Source organism: Portunus trituberculatus, chromosome 38 (genome assembly GCF_017591435.1).
Source record: "Portunus trituberculatus isolate SZX2019 chromosome 38, ASM1759143v1, whole genome shotgun sequence".
NCBI classification, from domain to species: domain Eukaryota; kingdom Metazoa; phylum Arthropoda; class Malacostraca; order Decapoda; family Portunidae; genus Portunus; species Portunus trituberculatus.
Genome location: NC_059292.1, coordinates 13,479,529 through 13,498,689, shown reverse-complemented (window position 1 = coordinate 13,498,689; position 19,161 = coordinate 13,479,529). Strand labels below are relative to the sequence as shown.

The 19,161-nt window shown below is 36.6% G+C and overlaps 1 protein-coding gene and 1 long non-coding RNA gene across 9 annotated transcripts in view; one reads left to right on the top strand and one right to left on the bottom strand.

The window, feature by feature from the left end:
* LOC123514708 overlaps positions 1-9,637 on the top strand; it is a 27,864-nt gene extending 18,227 nt beyond the window's left edge. For 3 of the 5 annotated variants that reach the window (XR_006677678.1, XR_006677680.1, XR_006677677.1), the window contains 3 exons: positions 4,890-5,183; positions 5,533-5,685; positions 9,269-9,637. This is a non-coding gene — a long non-coding RNA (uncharacterized LOC123514708). The remainder of the gene's footprint in view (positions 1-4,889; positions 5,184-5,532; positions 5,686-9,268) is intronic. The other 2 variants (XR_006677679.1, XR_006677681.1) reach the window with 1 other exon arrangement.
* Positions 1-19,161, bottom strand: part of LOC123514707 (armadillo repeat-containing protein 6-like) — an 84,767-nt gene that overhangs the window by 1,175 nt on the left and 64,431 nt on the right. For 3 of the 4 annotated variants that reach the window (XM_045272773.1, XM_045272775.1, XM_045272774.1), the window contains exons 7-9: positions 12,362-12,481; positions 5,527-5,676; positions 4,960-5,175 (exon numbers count right to left, since the gene is read on the bottom strand). In XM_045272773.1, coding sequence (XP_045128708.1) covers positions 4,960-5,175; positions 5,527-5,676; positions 12,362-12,481 — 486 coding nt within the window. Of the gene's footprint in view, positions 5,176-5,526; positions 5,677-12,361; positions 12,482-19,161 lie in introns of all 4 variants that reach the window. The other variant, XM_045272772.1, reaches the window with a different exon arrangement.

The following is a 19,161-nucleotide window of genomic DNA, read 5'->3' as shown; positions in this document are numbered from 1 at the left end:
TCTGATACCATCCCATCTGTTTCTTGCTTTAGATCCGTAGTTTTGCTCCATCAATTAATGAATCAGTACCCATATATCAATAGCCAAATTTAATGATCTGAGCAGTGAGTTTAAGGAAATGAGGAAATTAATCTGAGAACTGGGTGGGAAATATTTATTCTGAAAACTGGGTGTCAAATATAAGTACTAAAAGAGTTTTCACAGCCTTTTCACTCTAATTCCTAAAAACAAGGAACAAGCACAAGTCATAGTACATTAATGTTCATCATTTCAATTATTACAACATACCAAGGGAAAATTTTTAAATTCTGAACTTCATGTGGCATGTAAGGGTAAGGAGTTGGGTACTAAATAACAAAGAGCACGCATGGCATGAATCAATAAGTTTAGTTACTTATAGAATGGGTGTTGAGAAAAGGAGAACAAGGGGAAAAGAATACAGTGGTTAAAGTTTTGTAAAAATTAAATCCATATAGCTATCTCCACCATAATGTAAAATGCTTTTGCACTTTCACAGAATTATTTGATTGCCAATTGCCATCCATTGTTATTTCAGACATATAGTGTAAAGAATTTACCTATCTATAATCTGTTTCAGCTGTGAAGTCCGTTCTAGGTGTGGCAGATTCCGGAATTCCCATGAATGCGGCACTGCCATTTCAACAACCAAAATCAGATTAGAATTGTCTCCCTACCTGTCTATCTGCAAGCATCCTCTCTCTCTCTCTCTCTCTCTCTCTCTCTCTCTCTCTCTCTCTCTCTCTCTCTCTCTCTCTCTCTCTCTCTCCTATACATATATAATTTATATGTTGTTTATTTAGTATTTATATATAATTTATTTCTGACTTTTTTCCACACCATCTATATAAGGTAAAAGTTGTGGTTGTAGCTTCCATCTTGCTTCGTAGCTAGAGAGGAAGTTGGGTATGAGCTGTCACAGCTGTGACATGGCCTGACTCCAACTAGGTGAGGGACCCCATAGGGTCACGCTGACCACCATCACCACATCGTGGCAACCTTGGAAAAATCCTCTGCCACTTGTCATAGAATTTTTATAAATCATTGTTATAATCCTAATCATCAACACTCACTGTAGCCTCCTTTACTATATACCCTACATAATATATAACTTTTAAATAACACATGGATGGGATATAAGAGAGACGCATGTAAGAAGATTGATTTGGCAGTATGTCTAGAGGTAAACGATGTGACCTGCCCCGCCCTGAATGGACTTCATAGATGGAACCGACTATAGAACAAACTATTATGCCCAAAACAATCTCTTGCTCATTAGTGCACCTCCTAACCATGTATCTGTGACAGGTAATTATTCCTCTGATTTATAATTACCCATTTTAATATATTCATTGAATAAATCCAATCCCTTTCATCATTACTCTTGATTAAATTTGAAAAGAACTTCTCTTCACCTAATGTAAAGAACATCTTTAACTACCCATTTTAATATATTCATTGAATAAACCCAATTCCTTTCATCATTACTTTTGATTAAAATCTTTACCTAATATTTCTCTAAGTAAAGAACATCTTTAACTTCTATGGCTACAAACCAGATCAGTTTGGACTTGTCATAGGTTACTCCAAGTGATAAATCAAATCCAAGCACTGTAACTGCTGAAATAACAAGTTTAGCACATAGCAAGATTTGTTCATGAACTAAAATACATGAAAGATAGAGAATTAAATCTTATTTGTCCTAGATAAGGTTCTTGCATTTGAGAAACTGAGAAACGAAGCTGTACGACCCATAATCTAAGAGAATTTCTTATGAAATTTCTTGGTAGTTAATGTAAATGTAAATGTTGTAAACACAACTTTCCCATGTCATACTCATTCATGTGCTTAGAGCACCATGTAAATTTCAAACCATAGGAATTCATTCTGATATGAGGCATACTAACTGAACTTTAACCTGTGAACAGGAAATTAAATGAAAATGAAAGTTTAGCTTTTCAACTATGACTGGTCCCATCAAGGATATGGGTTTAAACTAAGTTGGAACCATTAATCTAAGTGAACACCATTTTACTATTGTGTGTGCAACTGAATTGACTATTCAACAAAGCTTGCAGGATAACTCTTAAAAAACATATTTTCAAATATTCTGTATGTAGATTTTAATTGCCACAATTTCCCATGGTAGGAAGAATGGAAAGCAAATATTGACACTTTTTAATCTATGTTTTACAATTATACTTTTCAACAATAATTAGCTATAATCACACTGATTATAAATGTTACTGGAATACAGCCATTCCACTAATTGGTGTCCAGAGTGGTGTTCATATTACTGGTCTCCATCAAGGGAATAACAGTCACAGCAAAAATACTTCTGTAATACCTCATGATTCAAAGTTTTCTAAAGGAGTTGCATTAATGACTCTGCAGACAATTTTGCTATCTGAACTGATGACTTGTAATAATGCTCTCATCACTTGTGTCAGCTGCCAACCACTTTATTATCCTTAAGGTCAAACTGGAAGTTATAAAGTAATTTTCTATGGTAGTATTTTTTCAAATATTTCGTTTACTAAATATACTTCATAATTCATATTAAATTTGAAAAGTCAATATCATTATCTGTAATGCCAATTGTTGCCCATCTAGAAATTATCAGTTTGGTACAAAGCTGTTCAGTTCAACCTTGGTATATCAATAGTAACTCATTTTATTAATCATAATTCAACAATTTTCTTTTTTAATACAGTGGAGACTCAATACTCAAACTTCATTTGTTCCAAATGGCTGTTCGAGTATTAAAAAGTTTGACCATTGATACCAATAAATCAGATAATTTGTTCTAATCTTAGCAAAACCTCAGGCTTATATAAATTTAAATGTATATTTTTAACAATTTTTATTTGTACATACCGTAAGTGAAGGCTGGTGGATAACTTAGAAGAGGAGGGGAGAAGGGTGAGGAGGAGAAGGGAGGTCACTGGAGGATAAGTCACCATCGATAAAAATGTCTTTGTAACTCGGGTGTGATTCCTGTAAATCCACTAATGGAGTGCTGTGGCTCATTAACACTTACTCTCTCACCAGATTCCTTATTTCATCACTAATAAGCCTCTTTGGTACCATTGTAAAAGAATGTTTTTCTCAAAACTGCAGAAGGACTAGGGATATACACCGGCATCTGGTATACCAGTATTACAGTAATACTAGTATTGCCGGCATTACGGTATTACCAGTAATACAATATCATAATGGTACAATGGCGGCTATGAGAAAGATGACAGAGCTTTATATACGACCAAATGTGTGGCCGTTTGATTACCAGGTATTTTCACCACTAATAAGCCTTTGGTGTTAATGTAAATTTAAAATATGAAAAACTACAGACAGAATGCAGGAGAATGTTATTCTGATAACTGAGGCAGCACAAGTCAACATACCAGGGAGCCTTGTTTACAGCCATGTGTGTGGACATTCAACTGTCAGGTATTTTTTTGAGAATTAAATCAAACTTTTATGTTTGAGTATTGAAAAGTTTGAGTATTTAGACATTCAAGTATTGAGTCTCCACTGTACTTCTAAGAATTCTTCAAATTTATGTTCCAGGTCAGTTTTAAAGACGCATGAATGAATGGTTGGAGCTTTGGCATTTGTTAGTTGTCCAACCCTTGTGGAAGTTATGGTATGCAACATCCATTATATCTAATACAAAAGATATAACATTAGTGCTACACCCAACTACCCAACCCTCTACTACTATTGCACTTGTTGGTGCAATGCCATCACTGCAGCACCGAAAACCATGATAGTGCCTTGACACCCCAGAAGATAATGTTTTTTGCCTTCTTTTGCTGTCACTGTCACTTGCTCAGCTTGCCTTGATATAATATAAAACGAATATTATGATAGAAATATGAAAAAAGCTGTATTATGGTATTTATAGAAAAATAGAAATATGAAAATAGCTGTAATATGGTAATTATAGAAAAATAGATTTAGTATTTGCTTATCATGAGTTATCATGATAAACATGCCAATATGAAAGCTCATCATCATACTTTTAAACTCGACATTCATGAATACTAATTTTTAGAACACTAGAAGGCTTTCTCCAAAGCCCAACACTATTTATTTGTCTCACTATGTTATTGGAAGTTTTGCCTTAATGGCATCTCATTAAAATGTGTGCAGCTGATAATTTCTGCATTTCATCATGATGTTTTGAGCTTGAGGAAAAAAAAAATAAATAAATAAATAAATAAAAAATAACAAATGTACTTAAAAAAAAAAAAAAAAAGCTAACAAATGTACTTAAAAAAAAAAAAAATTAAGACCAAAAAAGAATATCTGGAAGTTGAGGAAGTGAGAATATCTGGAAGTTGAGGAAGTGAGAAGTTATTCATGCCTATGGAAAATCACAAATGATGAAACTAAGGCAGAAAATAGTGTCCTTATGCACACAAAAGAAGCAAAGCTGTTTGACAAATAAAAGAAATAAAAAAAATAAAATTAAAAATAAATAAATAAATAAAGGAATCAGCCACTATTATTTTGAAACCAGGTAAAGACAAGCAGAAAGGAAATATAAATAATGTGATAATTTGGTTGCTAATTGATCACATTTTATATGATTGTGTTATTATATCTAGTCAGCAATTTTCAACTGCTTTATCATTGCAAAACTACTATAAACAGGATGTGATCATCCACAATAAAACTTTCATCTGTAATATTGATTAAGAATGGCTGAAGTAGTTTTAAGGTAACTTAGGTAACTTATGTGACAATAGTAGCAGAGGGTTGGGCTTGTATAGCAGATCTGTCACCCAAGATTACCCACCATAAGATTCCACTGCATTATTCCTGAGTATGAAAGCTTGAGACTAAAATATATTGCTTCTCCACAGCAGTGCCAGAGATGGACTGCCTGCAAGGACCAGTGGCAGCAATAGCAGCAGGCAGCTGGTAGTGGTGTACTCAGCGGCTGATTTCATGGCCAGTGCCCCTCCATTGCTCCACTAATTCCACCTTGAGGTCCAGGTCCCTGAGGGCAGCTTGAGCCATATCCTTAACTGCCTCCCCATGGATCTTGAGAGCTGTATGGATCACTCCCTCTACTCCATACTCCACAAAGACACGCTTGTTCTCTGGCAGTCGAGACACCATGTTTCGTATTGCCATGCAGCCCAGCTTCTGTGTGGGTAAGTGATAAATGTTAGAATGGCAAGTGCATGTATTCTGAAGTTTTTGGTCCTATATAATTTTTAGCTACTTTCCCACAACTATCTTGTATGCTATTGTATGCTAAAAAAATTTTTAGTAGGTATGTATATGTTACATGTAAATATTTGGTTGCTATCATAGGATAATCTTGAAAAGAAAAAAAATATAGTAATTTAGGATTTACAATAAACAAGTAATACCTATAAAAAAAACCTCCAGATATTATCTTACTGTAACAATTATTTTTGGAAAAAGAATATTCAGCATTTGTGCATTCACCATCAAAATTTCATCATGAATGTGTGGCACTAAATGACCCACCTGAAGCTGCTTGGCATTTGGGTGTGCCTCCATGACCCTCACCACTGCCTGGCCAGCCCCATCCTCTACTAGCTGCTTAGCATTGGCTGGGACACGCAGGGCCAGCATAGAGACAGCCCCACAAGCCTCTTCACATACAGTGCATTCCATCTAAGAAAGGTAAGACAATTTGGTGATTATTTCTGAATTAAAATTAGATCACCATCTCTCCTCTACTAAGCCTCATATTTTCCTCTCTGAAACAGGTGAAAGAGGCAACTGACAGTAGCCTCTCCTCATTTTCAGTTCAAAGCTGGGTGTTGTGTTTGTGTGCAATGACTTGTGCAATGACTTGCCTGCTCTTGAGCTCATGTTCTTGAATATTCAGAGTTTTCTTCCATCTAGCAATGACTACGGAGTCACTCTCTGACTAAATTAGTCAGTGCAGTATACCTTTCACCTAACTCCTCTAATTATAGGAATTTTTTTTTACTACTTAACTAACAAAGTGGACCACATTCTGTCTCCTCCCATTTGTGTAGATATTCTTTTTAACTTCCATGTTCACTGCCAGATTTGACTTTCCTCTCCCTTCACTGACCATCCTGGTAAACTAGTCTTCAATTTTACTATCCTCCATGACCTAGAGCAACTGGTGCAAACCCTACTTGTATTCTTGGAATGTCCAACATTATTAATTTTTCCTAACCTCTAATCCTTCTGTTGATGCTGTCAACCTAACTTCTCCGTTGGGCTCCTCTGATCATAATTTTGTATCTTTATCTTGGCCTATCACTCCAGACCCTCTATAAGATGCCCAAAATTAGAGGGGAGACTGGCATTTTGCCTCTGCTAATTGGAGGCGATGTGGCATTATTTTTATTTTCTATGGAATTACTACCGTTTTTCAGTCAGAGACCCATTTCTGTGTGCTGAACATATGACAGGTGATAAGTGTCTGGGATGAGGGTGTGTGTACATTCTCCATTCTTTCTCTCAAAACCTAAACCATCCAAATCTTGGTTTAACACGGCCTGTTCTCATGCTTTACACACAGAATAGTATTTCTATCACTTGAATATTGTATACTTTATATTTCTGCCTAGAATCATGCTAAGGCTGTTCTCCAACTAATCAAAAACTCAGATCTTCATTAATAGATAGGATCAAAATCTTTCAATATCTAACTCCTCTCATGACTTGTGGTATCTAACCAAAAAATATTGCAATAACTTTGCATCTTCATCTTTTCTTCTGATATTTCAATCTGATGCCACTACTACTTGATATTTCAATCTGATGCCACTACTATCATCTCTTCTATTTTTTAAGGTGAACTTTACACTCAAACATGCTAAAAACTTGACTTTGGATGATTCAGGGCATGCTCCTCCCTCTCCTTCATCCTCTAATTATTTCTTGCTAGAAATTTGCCTCCATTAAGCCAGTTTCTTAAAAGAGTAGCAGTTTTGATCCCTGAAACTACCTTCCTACTGTTGCAATTTTGTCTAGCTAAGTTTTTGCATCCGTTATCAATAGGAAGATTTTTAAACATCTATCGCAATTTTGTCTGGCTATCCCTTAACAACCATACATATTATCACTATTACAGCTTTCGTCAAGGTGATCATTTGGCTCTCCTTACTGAGTCATGGTAATCCTCTTTTTAGGCATTTTGATGAAACTTTTATTATTGCTTAAACATACCAAAGCATTGATTTCCAAAACTTACTCATACAATCTTCATCCTCCTCAGTACAGGCAAGCCCTGATTAACGAACATTCACACAACAAAATTTCGCTACAATGAACATTTTCTTTTACTACCATCTGCTCGTATAACGAACACCAAACTCGTTTCAACAAGATTTTATCCAAGTAATTATTTTCCAAGTTTGAAAGCCCCGCTGTATCATGCAAACCGACAGGCTTTTGAATACACCAGCGCCTCTCGTGGACAAAACGAGCACCACTCACTCCCCAACCCTTCCCAACTTTTAGTTCAAAACAATAACAGCGTCAGCAGCAGCTTGTCTTCCCTCGCTCAACATGCCACCAAAACGCCCTGCAACCAACCCTGCAATGTCGCCTAGCATTGCTAAGACCAGGAAGTCTCTTACTCACAAAGTGAAGCTGGATTATTATTCACAGACACAAGAGAGGCGAGAAAACTAATAGCATTGCTCGCCACCATAGCTTGACTATATCTATTGTCTACTATTTTCAAGTCAGCAGACTCTGTTAAGAAGGCTGGTGAGACTGTATCTTCCTTGCAAGCTAAAAGAACCATCTGAACTCATGACTCTGCAATGGATAAAATGGAAAGCCTTGTGGAAATATGGTACATAAGTTTTGTATGCAATACAATGAATGATGTGCCTTTTGTTTACATTCCACAGGTTGCCAGCTAACGTCTTTCCTGCTCCACTCTCTCCCTTCTTAAATTTAAGATCATCAACATTATAAAGTTACTTTATAACATACATACATTATTGTACATTATAATGACTTAATCTTAAATTAAACTGCTTAAATGTTTAACTTCATAATTTTTACTTTCATTAAACGTTTTAATGTACTATGATGCACTCTCGCTTCATTTACTCTCAATGGAAGTTTGAGTCAGGGGTTAAACTTGTTATAATTAGTTCGCTTAACAAAAATTTACGCAACGAACTTTTTTTTAGGAACGTAACCCATTTGTTAAAAAGAGGTTGCCTGTTGTTTCATCTCAAGAAGTGGTGATTGGACTATTGCATGGTAATGGTGGTGGTGGTTGATAGTTGAATTGTTGCATAGTGATGGTGATTGGCTGTTCAGAGACATAATGTACTGGCTATAGCTTGTGGTGTGGCACTTATCTAGTTAAGTAGTATAAGAAGGTATTTATATTGTTCACATTTGTTCTCGAGCTTGACAGGCGAGTATGGAATATCTAATGAAGTGGATTTTTGTTTGAAGTTGTCAGTGAAGTTTTTCTTTGTAAAGTAAAATGGTACAAATGGTTTAATAATGCAATCCACTGCCTCAAAGTTTGGCACAGAGACAAGTGTGATGGTGATCACTTATTCTCAAGTAATTTTGGTTATAAGCGATGCTGTGATATCTGAGGCTGACAGCACTAAAAGTTATTCTTCATTTTTTTTTATGACAAACTAGTAGTTTCTTTTAGAACACTGAAATCTTTTCAAACAAATATTCTGTTCATCTAGTTTATACTGCAGTTAGACAAGAGCACCTCGTATAAACTCTCACACTCACTCATTTGAGAACTCTTTCAACTCTCTCTCTCTTGAGTGCAAGCAGTGCTTGTTTTTTTCAAACAATAAGAGAACAAGCATTCTGCTCGTTGTTCTTCAAAGAAAAGTGGGATGTTCATCGTTGAACATATTGGTCACCTGAGTTTATGAGCAATGCTGCATTGACTGGATGGGGCTTTACCTTTCCATAGAAAATTATCTACACTTACCTGTTGGGAACAATGAGTGAGTATGCACTCTGCCAATCATAAAAATGCAACATACCAATTGTTCAGGAGGCAAGAGTTAGTAAATATGAAAAATCACGAAAAGTGAAATACTGTGGTGATGAATGCAGATGTACTGCTATTTTTTTTTCTGTTACCATTCCTATAACATTTTTCTCTTATTTGTTATATTTTACTTTGTATAATTTTATGCATTCTGACTTCAGTTTGTATATTCTATGCATTATTATTCCTATTTCCATATCCATCTATTAATTACTATTAGTTTTTTTCCAGATATTCTTCCCATAAAAACATCCTACATGGTGCCATGTTCATCTAGCAGATGATATTTGAAGCTTGTTTATGAGACCCAAGAGGATGGGCCATGATGAGATTCTTTAGGGTAGGCCGCCTTAGTACCAGATAACAGGGATGTATGAATAACCTCCAATGCTTCATGACTAGTTGGGCTAAGATAGTATTCCTAAACTCTCCACTATCACTTCAACATAAACTTATGCCAAATGATTTCCTTTTAGCATCAACAATAGGTCTCGGAGAAATCACAATTGCCTGATGCTATAGATTATTTTCATAAGAATATTACTAGTTGACTTACAAGCTTATGTGCAAATAAAATCTTGAATAAGTTTACCAATGAAATTTTGTTTCACTCATGACGCATTTAGTGTTTATGCTCTGCAATATTAATGACATGAAGGAAAAGAAAAGTTAAGTTCAAGTATACAGTAAGCACCAATAGAGATGACAATTTTCAGTTGGTGTCAGCTGTCATCTGTGTATCATTCAGCAAGTTTCATACTGTTGTATGAGAGAACCGAACACTTATAATACCTGCCTGACCTAGTAACTCAAGATAAACAGTGGTCTTAGATACACTTGATAAACTCACATATTAAGAGCTTTAGTACTGCTCTGACAGCTGAGCTACAGGGTGTGTTTTGTGCATGCATTCCCGAATTGACTTATGATATCTATAATTGTGTTTTACTAAGGAATACAAATAAATATTTTAGAAATAATTTATAGGTATTGCTGGAAAGAAAACACTACATACTGGTACATACTGGTGAATCAGGAGATTCAAAGATGGTGACCAAATTGTCTATTGCAAATGATACCTATGATGGCTAGGTTAGAAAAGAGTGGTTGTGAGAAATATAATGTAATCCTCAACAAACAGCAAAGGATCTCAAAGAAAAGAACCATATGCTCTTGATGGTAGGTTTGAAATTATGATGTTACAATCTGTCACATCTCTGAACCTGCTGGTAAAAAGTTCTCTCTCTATCTTTAATAATAATCATTATCATTGTTTCTTAAATGTTTTTATTTTTTTACTCCTTGCCACAAGGCAACCATGCATGGATGCTATTTGGCTGAAGTGAGATTAGAGACGCTAACAAAAATTATGAAAAAGGCTTTTGAAAGTTTTTGCTCAGCTCTATCCCATGTGTCAAGCCCCATTCTGGCACCAGGACTGGGATGAGGTGAGCATCAAAATGGAGAGAGGAGAGGAGTGGGAAAAAAAAAAAATAAATAAAAATAAATAATATATATATAATATATATATATATATATATATATATATATATATATATATATATATATATATATATATATATATATATATATATATATATATATATATATATATAATCATTAAAAGTTTTTATTTTATGGTCACTTCAGTGGAATGATTCAAGACATGATATCTATACCATGTGTGACCGCAGCATTTTGCCTATTCAATAACTGTTTTGACCAACATGTTGCTTACCTTGCTTCTGTACAAGGGTGCCACATTTCACTTATGGCTATAGGCTGTTATTTAGCCACTGCTAGGTGAAATGGAAAGATAGGCAACATCAACTTGTGGAAGTCAACTTGGGAATGCATGTATGAAAAAATATTGTTGCTCAACAGCCAAACCCATATTAGAACAATGTCCTCAAACTTATGTTCCCAATAGAATATTTCAAGTTATCTGCAACATAACCCTCTGAACATCCATAATATAAATAAAATAACCTTTCAAAAAATATTACATACACACAATATCATATGGAGTCCTAATTTCTCATGATGGACTGATGATCAGCAGTCTTGATATCAAATATAATCTGTGTCAATTGCATAACTTAACCCATGATGACCAATAAATAGCTGAGAGCATAAAGATTATTTGACAACATATTTTCATTCTCATTATTCTATTTTCTTTTTATGGTATGACACCACCATTATTCATATTCTGTGCACACAGAATTCTACAATGACTCATTTTGTTCCTCAAAACATATCAACCCAATCATTTTCTTGGTGCATATTCACCTAAGTAAGTTCCATTAGAGGCTGCTGAGCTGTTAAAACAGCTGCTGCCAGCCAGTCATCTGCTATAATCCACCTTTGGATCTAGATAACCCAGATCATAATAATGCAGACCCTTAGATCAAGATAAATTCCAAATGAAAATGTAAATAGAACACAGGCCATGTAATAATGATGATCTGAAACTGATTATCATAAACAGAAGAGACCTTAATTAAGGGTTGATTCACACCATAGGTTCGATCGCGCTCTGCTCTTGCTCCAGTCTCAGTCTGGTCCAATAATGTTTAATGCATTTCAATGTAAGCATTCACACCTGCCGGTAAATGTTTGCTCTCGCTCTGATTGTGATACATTCAAGAGATATTTTGACTGGAGCGAGACCAGATCGTTGCAGCCAGTGTGAACTAGCAACGGCCGCTCCAGTTATGATTTGGCCTTCGTATGGAGAAATGTTTCTGCCTTTCATCCTATGAAACATGGAGGATTAGAAGAAAACACCACAATGGGATCATGCAAAAGGTAGGTAAATTGATTAAATAGAGAATAAAATTTTATTTATCACTGATATAACGACAATTTTTACAGTTAGCCCGTATATATATACGAGTACACTGGAAAAAAATATGCAAAATTTAATTACATCTTGTGGATATAAGGTATAGAACTCTCCTTCACACTTTCTATCTTTCAGCATAGGATGAACCCACAATCTCCTCCTTTTTTGCTTTCTTTCTTCTTTGTTAAGTGCTATGGTGATCACTGCCAAATCGGATGGAGAAAAGTCACACATCCTCCGTCACTGGTGGTATGACTTCCACTAGTGTTGAAGGAGAGGAAGGGATGGGAGCAAGAGCGGACCGGACATGTGAATGCACCAGGACCTTGACTGGAGCAAGAGCTGAGCGAGAGCGAAGCGAGACCAGAGCGACAGTGTGAATCAAGCCTAAGTAATCTACTTGCTAAGTTCTCACTGTCAAAACTATACTACTAAGAGTTAATGACATTGCTGTCAGACATACGTATCAGTCTCACCTGATGTTTGCTCATTGCTGCTACTATCAGCTGGGAGACACCAGACTTCATGGCTGCCTCCTTCACCCGGTCATTACCCACCAGTGCCTTCAGGAGGGACAGTGCTTGCTTGTTCAGAATCTGCAGAAATATTTCCAGATTAATGAATGTCCATACTTTCTTCAACACTTCACCATCATTACTTAATATTATTAAATGCATGCTTTCCACACTACCTTTCAGTAAACAATGTCATTATCATTGGTATCAGTTCATTACCTAGGAATGGCAGTCTTAACCAAAAACTAAGGCCTCTGGGTACTGAAGAGTTCACGAGAAGTTTTGATTGCAAAGATGGTAACATCAGCCACAGTAACAGATTTAACCTGGATCCTGGACCAACTCTAGTGATCCTCCTGTTTACATTGGACAACAAAGAATGCCTATTAACAAAGATGAAGTGACAAGTAAGAGAAAAGATTTTTTTTATGCAAGTGGGGAATCTGTCCAAGGAGAGAGAGAGAGAGAGAGAGAGAGAGAGAGAGAGAGAGAGAGAGAGAGAGAGAGAGAGAGAGAGAGAGAGAGAGAGAGAGAGAGAGAGAGAGACTCACTTGATTGCCAGTTCCCAAAAAGTGTCATAGAGTTAGACAAAAGTCTGGGACAAATGTCTTGAAACCTCTCTCTTAGGAAAAGGTGAAGTCGTAAAAAGATTTAAATACAGAAGATAGCAGGGACAACCAGAGTTCACCAAAGAAATGTATGAATGATTGAGAGTACTGGTTAACTCTTGCATTAAAGAGTTGGACAGAATAGGGGTGACAGGAAGAAGAAAGCCTTGTGCAGTGAGGCTGCAGGAGGAGAGGAGGCATGCAGTTAGCATGAAAATAGCAATAAAAGATAGCAAGGGATGCAACATCCTGGGAGTGAAAAAAAGATGCTGAAGACAGTCAGCCAGAGAAGGGAAGTTGATGAGACGAAAAGCTTTTGATTCCACCCTATCTAATAAAACTATGGGAATGGAATCTCCCAAAACATGTAAAGAACACTCCATACAAAGACAGATACAGACATTGTATAGAGTTGGCAGCTCGAGGGGTGAGAAAAACTAGCAGACACACCTTAAAATGCCTAACATCATAGAAGCTGTTTTAACAAGAGATGAAATGTAAAGTTTCCAGTTTATATTATGAGTAAAGGACAGACTGAGGATATTCAGTGTAGAAGATGAGGATAGCTGAGTGTCACTGAAGAAAAGTTTGGAAGGTTGTGTTGAACTGATCAAAGGAGGAATTGAATTTTTGACACATTGAACACTACAAGTTTTCTCTGCCCCAATCAGAAATCTTAGAAGGATCAGAAATCAGGCATTCTGTGGTATCCCTGCATGATCTGTTGACTTCCTGAAGGATATGTCATCTCTGAAAGGACATAGAAAAGTGTAGGGTGGTATCATCAGCAGAGAAGTGAATAGATCAAGAAGTTTGGTTAAGGTCATTAATGAATAATAGAATGAACGTGGGTGACAGGACAGAACCTTGAGGAACACCACTTAAAAGATTTAAAACAACAGTGGCTGTCTACCATGAGTGCAATAGAATGGTTGGAAAGGAAACTTGAGATAAAGCTGCAGAGAGAGAAGGATAGAAACCATAGGAGGGCAGTTTTGAAAACCAAGCTTGTGCCAGACTCTATCAAAAGCTTTTGATATGTCTAATGTGACAGCAAAAGTTTCACCGAAATCTCTACAAGAGGGTGACCAAGACTCAATAAGGAAAACCAGATCACCAGTAGAGTGGCCTTGATGGAAGCCATACTAGCAATCAGATAGAAGGCTGTGAAGTGACAGATGTTTGAGAATCTTCCCAATGAGAATAAATTAAAAACTTTATAGAATTAGAAAAGCAAGATTAGAACAGTCACCCTCCTTAGGAACAGGCTCAGTGTAGGCAAAATTCCAGCACAAACAAAAGGTAGAAGTTGATAGGCATAGTTGAGAGTTTAGTTAGGCAAGATGCAAGCATGGAAGTACAGTTTTTTAGAACAAAAGGAGGGACCCCATCAGGTCCATTAGCCTTTCGAGGGTTTAGGCCAACGAAGGCATGGAAAATATCATTAAAAAGAATTTCAATTGATGGCATGAAATAGTCAGAGAGAGGAGGAAAGGGAGGGACAACTCCAGAATCATTCAAGGTGGAGTTGTTAGCAAAGGTCTGAGAGAAGAGTTCAGTGTTAGAGACAGATGAGATGGCAGTGATGCCATCAGGATAAAATAACGGAAGGACAAATGAAAAAGTGAAGATATTGGAGATGCTTTCGGCCAGATGCCAGAAGTCTCGAGGGGAGTTGGAGTTTGAAAGATTCTGACATTTTCCATTTATGAAGGAGTGTTTGGCAAATTGAAGAACAGACTTGGCATGATTCTGGGCAGATATAAAGTGTGTGAGATTCAAGAGATGGAAGGCTCCAAGTACCTTTTGTGGGCAACCTCTCTATCATGTATAGTGCGAGAAAAGGCTGTGTTAAACCAAGGTTTAGAAGGTTTAGGATGAGAAAAAGAATGAGAAATGTACACTGCCTCCAAGCCAGACACTATCACCTCTGTTATGCGATCAGCACACATAGATGAGTTTCTGACACAGAAACAGTAATCATTCCAGGAAAAATTAGCATACCTCCTCAGGTCCCCCCAACTAGCAGAGGCAATATGCCAGAGGGATCTCAGACTAGGGAAATCCTAAGGAGGAACAGGAGAAATAGGACAAGTTACAGATATGAGGTTGTGATCGAAGCAGCCCAACGGAGAAGATAGGGTAACAGCATAAGCAGGATTAAAGGTAAGGAAAAGGTCAAGAATGTAAGGCGCATCTCCTAGATGCTCAAGAATACGAGTTGGGTGTTGCACCAGTTGCTCTAGGTCATGAAGGATAGCAAAGTTGAAGGCTAGTTCACCAGGATGGTCAGTGAAAGGAGAGGAAAGCCAAAGCTGGTGGTAAACATTGAATTCTCAAAAGATGGAGATCTTCTTGAAAGGATAAGGGACAGAATGTGAACTTTGGAAGTTAGATAGCCAAAGAATTTACTAGTCAGAGGATTAGGGGAGAAGAAGAAAGCACAGATAAATCTAGTTAGAGAGTGACTAGTGAGTCAAAGCCAGATGGTGGAAAACTCAGAAGATTCAAGAGAGTGGGCATGAGAGCAAGTCAAGTCGTTGCGCACATAGACACAACATTCAGCTTTGGAAAGAAAATGAGGATAGAGAAAGTAGGAGGGAACAGAAAAGGGGCTACTGTCAGTTGCCTCACACAGCTGTGTTTTGGTGAGGAAAAAAAGATGAGGTTTAATGGAGAGGTGGTGTTCCATAACTTGAAAATTAAATCTAAAACTGCAAATATTGCAGAAGTTAATGAAGAAAATGTTGAAATAAGTGTCAAGACATTTTGGGTTGTAACCCAGAGAGCAGTCTGATCTGGGGACATTTATGATCCCTTCCCCAGAAAGGGACTCCAAGGCAGGGTTGAGAATTGCCATTTTTAATTCTAAGCAAAGGGTGTGTGTGTGTATTTACCTAGTTGTATTTACCTAGTTGTAGTTTTACAGGGCCTGGGCTTTATGCTCGTGTGGTCCCGTCTCCATATCTACACTTATCCAATTTTTCTTTAAAACTATGTACACTCTTTGCTGATACCACTTCCTCACTCAAACTGTTCCAAGTCTCAACACATCTTTGCGGGAAACTAAATTTTTTAACATCTCTCAGACATCGTCCCTTCCTTAGTTTCTTACTATGCGATCTTGTGCTTCTAAAGTCATATTCTTCTCTCAGGATCAGTTTCTCATTATCCACTTCATCCATTCCGTTAATCAATTTATAAACTTGTATCAGATCCCTCTCTCTTCTCTGCTCCAAGGTTGGTAGATCCATTGCCTTTAGTCTCTCCTCATATGCCATCCCTTTAAATTCTGGAACCATTCTTGTAGCCATTTTTGTAGTCTCTCTAATTTTCTTATGTGTTTCTTTTTATGGGGAGTCCACACAACTCCTGCATATTCCAATCTAGGTCTTATTTTAGTACTTATCAATTTCTTCATCATTTCCTTGTCCATATAGTGAAATGCTACTCCAATATTCCTTAGCAAATTATACGTCTCTCTGAAAATTCTATCAATATGGCTAACCGGTTGATTATTTTCTTCCATTGTCACTCCCAAGTCCTTTTCCTTTTTTACTTTTTCTAGTTCTACTCCATCTCCCATCTTATAGATTCCCACTGGTCGTCTTTCACTTTTTCCCATTTCCATGACATGGCTTTTGTCCACATTGAATTCCATCTCCCATTTTTTGCTCCATTTCCAGATCTTGTTTAAGTCTTCCTGTAGTATTTCACAATCCTCTTTTTGTTTAATGACTCTGCACAGTTTCGCATCGTCCGCAAACAGATTTATGTAGCTGTTCACTCCCTCTGGCATGTCATTTATATATACGAGAAAAAGTATTGGTGCCAATACTGACCCCTGTGGCACTCCGCTGTCTACTGTTCTCCACTTGGACTTCATATCTTTAACTATCGTCCTTATTTCTCTCCCCCTTAAGTAATTCTTCATCCATCTCAATGTGCTTCCTTTTAAGCCACCCTTCTCCTCTAACTTCCATAGTAATCTTTCATGTGGCACTTTATCAAAAGCCTTTTTAGATCTAAATAAATACAGTCAACCCATCCTCTCTCTCTTGTACTTTATCAACTATTCTAGAGTAGAAACTCAATAAATTTGTCACACATGACCGACCTTTTCTAAAACCAAATTGGCTATTTGATAATATTTTGTTGTCTTCAAGAAACTCGATCCATTGCTTCTTTATTACTTTTTCACACATCTTGCATATTACACTAGTTAGTGATACCGGTCTGTAATTTAAAGGTTCTTCCTTCCTTCCGCTCTTATATATGGGAACCACCTCAGCTCTTTTCCACTCCACTGGCACTGTTCCATTTTCTATTGAGCATTTTATGATGTTGTATATTGGACTTGCTAGTTCTTCCCTACATTCTTTCAGTATTCTGCCTGAGACTTCATCCGGTCCCATTGCCTTTTCCTCATCCAATTCCGTCATCAACTTTTTATTTCAAGCTTGGTTACTTTAATCTCTTTCATATAGACAGTCTCTCTATTACCCTGTGGTCTTTCAAATTTGGATTCCTTAGTAAAGACCTCATGAAATTTACTATTTAACAGTTCTGCCATACTTTTGGGTCTTCCACCATTCCGTTTCTCCTTTTAACCTTTCTATTGTTTCTTTTTGTCTTATTTTTCCATTTATGAATCTGTAGAACAATTTTGGTTGTTCCTTACATTTTTCGACAATGTCCTTTTCATAGTTCTTTTCTTCTTCCTTTCTCACCTTAGCATATTCATTTCTTGCTGTTTTGAAGTTTTCCTTATTTTCTGGATTTCTGTTTCTTCTCCACCTTTTCCATGCTCCATCTCGTTTCTCCTTTGCCCTAGCACATCTTGCATTAAACCAATCTTTCTTTCCTTCTTCTTTAGGTCTATATTTGGAACATATTCCCTGACCCCAGTTTTGTATATTTCCAAAAATAAGTTATATTTCTCTTGAACCGTTAATGAGTTTTCCATCTCCTCCCAGTTTACGTTTTAAAATAGTTCTTGAGATTCTCAATATCAGCCTTTCTGTAATTTAATCGGTCTCCTTTGTATGATTCATCTCTATCTTCCTTTCCTTCTTCTATATCCATCTCTAATATTACATGGTCACTCTTTCCCAATGGGCACTTGTATCTTATATCATCGTTAATTGGTATATCCCTTGTAAAAACTAGGTCTAATCTTGCCGGCTCATCGTTTCCTCTGAATCTTGTGTTTTCCTTTACTCTTTGGACCATCAAATTATCTATCATTAGGTTCAGGAATCTATCTCCCAGGCATCTTCCCCATACCACTTTCATAATTTTCCCAGTCTACCTCCTTACAGTTGAAATCTCCTATCAATATCACTTTTCTCCTTTCCTTAATGATTCTTGTAAGACTCCTTATTGTGTCATCTATCATGTCTCTATATTCTTGGTTAGTCCATGAGTTTGTTTTGGTGGCACATATGTTCCAATGATTGTTAACTCCTTTTGTTAATATGCATCTTAACATACAGTATTTCTGATTTTCCTTCCCAAACTCCACTTGATTTACCACTATCTCCTTCCTTAACATCATCATGACTCCTCCTCCTTTACCCACTCTCTCTCTCCTCCATATATTATACCTTTTATCTATGTCTATTTTATTGCCTCATTTAACTTTGTTTCCACCAGGCATACAATATCTGGTTCTTCTTTCTTTATGTAATCTCTTAATTCTAATTTACTAGATAAAATCCCATCTATGTTTGTATACATCATTTTTAATCTCTTGTTCTTATCATTTTTAGTTAAACTTGCTCCATTCTTTTCTCTTCTTTCTCTTTTATATACCATTTCCTTATCCTGTCTCCTATAATTCTCCAAAAAAATGCCTTCTTCTCCTCCTCTGACCTTTCATTATTTTTTTCTCTTGCTTCTGCCACCAGTTCATTGTGTCTCTTCCTTTCCTCCTCGTTTCTATTTTTCTTTATATATATATATATATATATATATATATATATCTTTGCAACCTTCTGTTTCTCTGAGTTTCGTTTTTCTATATAGTACTTCTTCTGCTGCTGCTTGTGATTTTAGTAATATTTTAATTGGTCTCACTGCTCCTTCTTGATATGGTCCCATTCTATGGATTTCTTCTACTTCCTCTTCTAAGTTCTGTCTATCCTCGTCATT